Consider the following 7999-nt stretch of genomic DNA (forward strand, 5'->3'; position numbering starts at 1 on the left):
AAGCCAGAAACCAGGAGTTTCCTCCTGGTCTCCCACGTGGGTGCAGGGCCCAAGGACTTGGACCATCTTCCACTGCCTTCCCAGGCAATAGCAGAGAGCTGGCCTGGAAGAGGGGCAACCGGGACAGAATCCGGCGCCCCGACCAGGACTAGAACCTGGTGTGCCGGCGCCGCAAGGTGGAGGATTAGCCTAGTGAGCTGCGGCGCCGGCCTACAATGCTCTTTCAAATAAACAGTCTTTAAAAGAAAATAAGAAAAACAGGAAAGGACTTGCTCTAAACTCCCTTTTCCATTTCAGGATGTGTAGAGGGACTCTTCCCGAACATTCCAGTCGTCCCAGTGGAACAAGCTGAGGTTGCTCCAGTGCCCATCAGTGCCCACTGTTCACTGGGAAAACCCTCTCGATTGAGGCTGGGTTTAGTTTACAAATTAAATTCCTTTATACATTCAAATACATTAAGATTTAAACAAGTCCATTGATAAACATCTAATAAAGAAATAGCGGTACAGGCTGGAGGTATTGTACAGCAGCAGTAATGAGGGTGTTAAATCACCGAGCAAATCCTCAGGCATCTGTGTCACTCCTGACACCAGGAGGGCGGGGCTAACTGTGCCGCTGGCAGCCAGACTGATGCCTCGCACCTGCGCGCCTCTCCAACTTTCTGGGCTCAGGAGCAGTGCCTGTGGGGATGTCTGCAAGCAGAGTCTTGGGGATCCTTCTTGCCCTCCTAATAACCTTGTGAGATGGGAAGTACTAGTCACAGGCACTGAGTTCCCCGAGCAGGTGTGGGTGCAAGTGATGGGGAGCTATTTCCGGAGGGCCTGTGAGCCAGGGGTTATGCTTGGTGCTCTATGGACGTGAGACTCTCTTAGAGCGACTGCGCCAGAAGCATTGGGTCAGGGTTTCTGAAAGTTTAGTCACCTACTAAAAATATAGATTTTCATGGAGCCAGGCATTTAGCCTTGCCATTAAGATGCTGGTCAAGGGGGCCGGTGCAAGAGACAGCATGCATGTTCGGGTTAAGTTTCTGTCCTCTTAAGATCTCATGATGGGGACACAATTTCAACACGTGGAGCCTTAGAGGACTCATTTAAACCATGTCCAAACCGTAGCGACCCTGTGTGGCTCCCCTCCCTCCAAGTGCCACCAGCCAGCTCTGCCATCAGTGCTTCCCCAATTGCCTCACATCTGTGTCTCAGGAGCTCCCAGCGAAATTCAATCCAAGATGCGCTAGACCTTCAAGGACACAAGCTGACCCTCGTCCATGGTTGTGGGTGCTCGGTGGGACACTTTAGGGTAGCATGGCACCAAAGCGTTGCACAGCTCCTGGTACTTCGACTCCAGAAAGTCTGAGGTCACGTAGGGACCATGCACCAGGGCCAGTGCTGTGGCGCAGCAGGTTAAGCCACTGCCTGTGGCGCCCACATCCCGTATGAGTGCCGGTTTGAGTCCCAGCTGCTCCACTTCCCACCCTGTTAATGCACCTGGGAAAGCAATGGAAGATGGCCAAAGTCCAAGAGTCCCTGCTACCCATGTGAGAGCCCTGGGTGGAGTTCCAGGCCCCCAGCTTCATCTTGGCCCAGCCCCAGCCATTGTAGGCATTAGGGAGTGAACCAGGAGATGGAAGATCTCTGTTTCCCTCTCTCTCTCTCTCTCTCTCTCTCTCTCTCTCTTCCCCTCTCTCTGTAACTCTGCCTTTCAAAGTGAAATAATTTTTTTAATAGAGCTTTGAGGCCCTGGGAACCTGGAACTGCCCAAGTGGTATATTAGCCCCATCTCACCTTTTACAGGGATTATAGCAAAACTCTAACAGATGAATCTCCTAGTTGCAGAGAGAGATGTGACAAAAAAGGATATTTGATTCCTTAGGGAATTTTGTGATCTTTTTTCTCAGAGGACAGCCACATGACCAAAGGTTTTCTGATCGAGGGATATTTATTTAATTAATCTTTGACCTCAGTAAAAGATTTTTTTTTTTTTGACAGGCAGAGTGGAAAGTGAGAGAGAGAGACAGCGAGAAAGGTCTTCCTTTTGCCGTTGGTTCACCCTCCAATGGCCGCCTCGGCCAGCGTGCTGCAGCCGGCGCACCGCGCTGATCAGAAGCCAGGAGCCAGGTGCTTCTGGTCTCCCATGGGGTGCAGGGCCCAAGCACTTGGGCCATCCTCCACTGCCTTCCTGGGCCACAGCAGAGAGCTGGCCTGGAAGAGGGGCAACCGGGACAGAATCCAGCGCCCTGACCAGGACTAGAACCCGGTGTGCCAGCACCGCAAGGCGGAGGATTAGCCTAGTGAGCCACAGAGCCACGGCGCCCGCCCTCAGTAGAAGATTTTAAAATGAGCAAAGACAGGGGTTGGCACCATGGCTCACTTGGTTAATCCACCACCTGTGGCGCCGGCATCCCACATGGGTGCAGGGTTCTAGTCCTGGTTGCTCCTCTTCCAGTCCAACTCTCTACTGTGGCCCAGGAGTGCAGTGGAGGAAGGCCCAAGTGCTTGGGCCCTGCACCCGCACGGGAGACCAGGAGGAAGCACCTGGCTCCTGGCTTTGGATCAGCACAGTGCCGGCTGTAGCGGCCATTTGAGGGGTGAACCAATGGAAGGAAGACCTTTCTCTCTGTCTCTGTCTCTCTCACTGTCTAACTCTATCTGTCAAATAAAAAAAAATTATCAAAAAAAAAAAAAGAGCAAAAAGAGCAAGTGTTTGGCCTATATTCACATCTCATATCCGAGTGCCTGGGTTTGGGTCCTGACTCCACTTCTGATCCCAGCTTCCTGCTAATGTACACCCCGGAAGGCAGCAGGTGATGGTTCTCGGGGCTGGATCCCTCCCACACACGTGGAAAACCTGGATTGGGTTTTGGCTCCTGGTTTAGGCCTGGGTCAACACTGGCTCTTACTGAGCATCTGGGGAGTGAATCAGCAACAGAAGGTAACTCTCTCACACACTCTCTCTGCCTTTCAAATAAAGATAAACATTTTTTAAAAAATTGTCCCACTTAAGGGGTGAGATAGCTGGGTATTTACCCACCAATTTCCACCTGTCGTTAGTTGAGAGCTACCCTGAGGGTCATCGGCTCCCTGGCACTTGCAAGCTGCCCCTTGCTTAGGCTGAGTATGTGTTGGTGCCTGGCACAGACTACAGACAGAGCACCATGAGAGTGACAGGCAGTGACAGGTGACATGTCGGTGACAGGCGGAGATGGTGGTCAGACTATCACAGGTGCGTGCCAGAGGAAACCGCTGGTGTGTGCAGGAATAGCAAATGCTGAGCCGGCTGTGTGGCTCTCCTACCCGGAAAGGCCGTGGCCTGGTGCAGGTGCCAATGTGTACAGTGTAAGGCAGAGCTGAGAAGACAGGCATGCAGTTGGGGTTCACGTGCAGAGATAAGACAACTTCAGCACATCCTGCAGTGGGAAATGGGCAGGCACTGATGGTCACCTACAAGGACAGCCCGAATGTTCTGCTAGACACGGAACCTCACGGCTTTGTGCGAATGTTCTACTGCACCCCGAGATACACCAATATCTGAACACCTTACCACGAGTGTAAGAGAACGGCTCTCCAACTCTTTGTATAATTTCACACTCTAAAAATGTAGGTATCGGGGCCGGCGCTGTGGTGCAGCGGGTTAACGCCCTGAAGCACCAGCATTCCACATGAGAGCCAATTCGAGACTCGGCTGCTCCTCTTCCAATCCAGCTCTCTGCTATGGCCTGGGAAAGCAGTGGAGGATGGTCCAAGTCCTTGGGCCCCTGCACCCACATGGGAGACCTGGAAGAAGCTCCTGGCTCCTGGCTTTGGATCAGCACAGCTCCAGCTGTTGTGGCCAACTGGGGAGTGAACCAGCGGATGGAAGACCTTTCTCTCTCTCTCTGCCTCTCCTCTCTTTGTGTAACTCTGACTTTCAAATACATAAATAAATCTTTAAAAAAATGTAGGTATCATGATTTTTATATCACCTCCCTCCCCACCACCAATCCTTATCACATCCGTATGTACCTCGGGGATTAGTGGGAAAAAACAGAATTCAAGGGTCCCTTCCTCTGGGCAACAAATAGTAAAGGATATTTCTTGTTTCGCTTGAGCAAAACTAACACATGCACACTCAAAAATCTCCCTTTTTCTGACAATAGGACCTCATTTTCCTTTAAAACAACCCCTTTTCACTTCATCCTGAGTCCTTAGACCTTATTTCCTGGCTCCATGGCTGAACAGTTGGCGCATTCTACTCCCAGGTACAAGACTCCAGGTGGGCCAGTGACCCTTTGCTTGAAATGATTGGAATAAGAAAAATCTCTGCTGCTGGGATACTGGACTAACAGGAGGGAAGCCTGGAGCCGCAGGTGGCCACTGTCCACCAGCACGAGGAAGGAAGCCAGCACAGAAGCAAGCTGGGTTGAGACAAGGGAGAGAGAATGCCCAATCCTGAGAACACCGCTTGTAATGGACCCAGTGGTGCCTGAAGACTGGTATTTCCAGACTTTTTAATTACATGACGTCATTACTCAAGTCGCTTTGAGCCGGGTTTTCCGTCACTTGCAGCTAAAAGACTGCTGGTTGAGTCACACATCTGAGGCCGATTGGGCTCAACGTTAGCACACGCCCTTCCGGCTTTCTCCCCTTGTCCCTCCACGGAGCCCGGTTCAGCCGTGAGAATGTCGTTTATTGGGGTCCTGCCTCCATGGGGTTGAGGCTGAATCCCAAGCAGGCGCTGGGCTGCAGGAGCCGACAAAGGGCTCCAAGGGGCTCACTTGAGGATCCGGATGCTCATTTTTTGCTCAATGTTCATCTTCTCTAGGGACTGGAGGGAGGAGGAGGGGCAGTTAGGAGGCTTAAACCCAATCCTCTACACTTCCGATTTCCTCCCCCAGGCTCTACCCCTGCCCCAAAGCCCCTCCCCCCACTCCCTGAGAGCCCCTCTTTCTGCTCTGCATTGCACTTGATTCCCCGAGCCCTCCCACCCTGTCTCCACTCTCAGTGTCCGCAGGGGCATTCTGACCTTGGTGAACTCCAGGAAGGACACGGCCCCGTCCCCGTCTTCGTCAGCCTCCTGCACTGTGCGATCGGCGATGCTCTCCAGCTGTTCCTCTGTCACCTGGACCCCGACCATCAGCCGCAGCACCTGGGAGGTCAGAGGTCAGCGGAAAGAGAAGCCCAGGGGCTGCCCCCCGCTTCCCCCAGAATCTGGTCCCCAAAGGGGATTACCAGTCTCACAATCCAGCCTTCAGTCACGCTTCACCCTCTCCCAACCACTTCCGCCCCACCATGTCCCCTGATAACGCCCTTCAGATTCACCCTCCCATCCCTCATCCACCCCTCCTATTCCACACTTGCCTCAACAACACGCCCAAACTCACTTCCCAAGCAACCCAACCTCCATGCACCCCCCACACCACCTGCCTCACCCCCAACTCTTCCCAGTCAGTACCCAACCTCATCACAACAGCCATTCTAGCTTGTGGATCACGACACTACGGGCAGTTGGAGCCAAATAAATCCTGGTAGTGTAAGGCTATCTTGTGGACCATCCCATGGCTAGCTGGATCCCTGAGCTCTACGCACTAGACGCCATAGCACACGCTCTCCCCGGCTGGGACAACCAAAAGTACCTCCAGACACTGTCCGTGATCACTCAGGGGCAAAACCACCCCAGCTGAAAACCACAGATCTCTTCACAACCTTACACTCAAGCTCTCTCTATCCCTTCTTCAGCGAGCCCACACCCCACCCCGCCCCTTCCCTTTTCCCACCAACGCCCCAGTCGCCCACCTCCCCATCCACCTGTCACCTCCGCACCATTGCATGCAACCATCCCACCCTGCACACATCATATCATCCACCCTTGCATTGCCACCTGTAGCATCTCGTGCCTGGAGATCTTCCCATCTCTGTCCAGGTCATACAGCTGAAATGCGACTGGGGAGAGAATGGACAGAGCGAGGAATGACGAGCCTGCCGGCAGCAGGTCTCCGGGAGGAGGAGTGTGGAGGCCAAGGGTAGGCTCCCCATGGGAGTGGGAGGTTCTGGGGGCCTCTCCCTGCTGGAGGTAGCACCCAGAAACTCACAGCGAAGTTTGTTCATTCTGCTGTTAAGGGGTTCGGGTTGCTTGGGGTCTCGGATTCCTGCTTCTTCTTCATCTACGGGCCGAAAATGCGCCAGGACCCTGACGAAGCCTGAAAAGTCCACTCGCTGACTCCTGAAGGACGGGAGTGGGGTGGGGGTCACCCCGGGACCCCTCTGTCCCAAGCTCTAAGATTCCCTCCCAGCCAGCCACACGCAGGTTCTTCCACCTCCACCTTCCTCCCCTCCGCCAGCGGCCTCACCCATCCGGGAAGAAACTGTCAATTATACGGTCTCCCAGGGGGTTCACGGCCAGCGCCCCGATCTGCTGGAGGTCCATGCGGCTGCAAAGTTCAAATCCAAAGCGGGTAGGGCAAGCAGAGCCAAGGGAGGGGCGGAGCGAAGGGCGGGATGGGAGAGGCAGAGGCCAGAGGTCGTCAAGTGGGCGCCCCTCACCTCAGGTAGCCTTTCTTGTTCCTGTCCAGGGCGCGGAATCGGTGGTACAGACGGAGCAAACTGGCCTGCGAGACTGCGGGAAAGAGGCAGGTGCCAGGGCGCGGCTGCACCCCAGCGCCGCGGGACGCGCGCCGGACACTGGCCCCGCGCGGCGCTGGGGGAGGGCCAGCGGGGGACGCAAGGGGTTTGGGGACCGCGCCCTCCTCCCTGCAGAGGAGGGCAGAGCTGGCGACCCTAGGGAGCGCAAGGTGGGAGACCCGGAAGCTCGCGGCGTCCCTGTGAGCCGGGGCCCAGGTCAGCACCCTCCATCCGCGGCCAGCTCCGCCTCCAGCCTCGATGGGACACGTGGGGGCCTGGGCGAATCTGACCCCCAGACCCGTGACCCCGGACCCCTCCTCGAACCTGGACACCGGGATCCCTCGGTTAAAGCGCCCCTGGCCCTGCGTGATCCCACACGCTCGGTCCTGGTCTCCCAGCTCCGGGAGTCCCCAGCCCCTTCCTGGCAGGACCCCCGCAACCGCGGTCGCCCTCTCTAACCCCTGCCCCGGCGCCCACTCCGCGGCCAGCCGGGCAGGGGGCACTCACAGCCCGTCTCTCGCCGGATGCTGTCCCCGTCGGGAATGACCGTGGCGTGGGAGCCGCTCGAGCCCATGGCGGAGCTGGAGGCGGGAGCGCGGGGCGGCCAGGCGGCACCCGGGAGTTCTCCCCTACAGCCGACGAGGCGCGGCCGCCCCGCTGCCCCAGGGCCGAAGGCCGCGGGCCTGGCGCGCAGCCAGGCTGCAGAACCCCAGCGTTCCTCGCCTCCCACCGGCGACCCGGGCGAAGAGAGAACAATGGCCAGGGCGGCGGGGGTTGGGGGGGGGGGGGCGAGAACAACGGGTTGTTTCAGCCGGGAGGGCCAGAGGTCCGAGCGGGGACGAGGAGGGGCCCCGCCCTGTCCGCGCCTAGCTCGGGGCTGTGTGCTCAGGACCCGCCCCCGACACCCGATCCCCGGCTTCGGCAGGCCTCCGGCCTGCTTTGCCTGCAGACGGGGTCTTTTTCTAGGGGAAAGGGGACGAAGGCAGCTTTGGCCCCAATCGCGGAGGGCCCCAGTCTGGGGGCGAGGGTGGGGCAGGCAGAAGAGAGGGAGACAGGAGAGGGGAGGCGGGTACTTGGAAAAGTTCATGGAAAAGTGGAATTAAAAAGTAAGTTTATTTTGGTGCCAAAAAAAGTTTCTCCAATCGTGTATAGGGCTGTATCTTGCTTGTGTATTTTTGGTTTGGTCTCTGTAGCATTATTGTTCTTTAATCGGGCCGATGCTTAAAATTCAGGAGATATAACCAAAAATCCAGATTCTGGGCTTCTCTGGGAGAACTCAGAAGTAGTGACACCAGTAGGCCCACACCTGGGGCTGTCCGCTGTTTGCCACAGTCCCCACCCAGCCCAATTCACTCCTGCTTTGCACCCTCCAAGCCCCTGGTAGAGCTCCATGCTTGGAATGAATT

The 7999-nt window shown here is 56.2% G+C and overlaps 1 protein-coding gene across 2 annotated transcripts; it reads right to left on the reverse strand.

The window, feature by feature from the left end:
- Positions 1–4455: 4455 nt before the first annotated feature.
- Positions 4456–7475, reverse strand: CHP2 (calcineurin like EF-hand protein 2). 2 transcript variants are annotated; one of them, XM_002711826.6, is made up of 7 exons: positions 7101–7475; positions 6516–6588; positions 6323–6403; positions 6065–6195; positions 5854–5915; positions 4999–5121; positions 4456–4800 (listed from the first exon to the last, which is right to left on the reverse strand). In XM_002711826.6, the coding sequence occupies exons 1-7, from the start codon at positions 7165–7167 to the stop codon at positions 4747–4749; spliced, it is 591 nt and encodes a 196-aa protein (XP_002711872.1). In that variant the 5' UTR covers positions 7168–7475; the 3' UTR covers positions 4456–4746. The 2 variants fall into 2 exon arrangements, with proteins under 2 accessions (XP_002711872.1, XP_089177570.1); XM_089321444.1 differs by having other exon boundaries at positions 6065–6172; positions 7101–7433.
- Between the last annotated feature and the right edge of the window lie 524 nt (positions 7476–7999).

This window comes from Oryctolagus cuniculus, chromosome 19 (assembly GCF_051225735.1).
Source record: "Oryctolagus cuniculus isolate XC-2025 breed Fujian yellow rabbit chromosome 19, ASM5122573v1, whole genome shotgun sequence".
NCBI classification, from domain to species: domain Eukaryota; kingdom Metazoa; phylum Chordata; class Mammalia; order Lagomorpha; family Leporidae; genus Oryctolagus; species Oryctolagus cuniculus.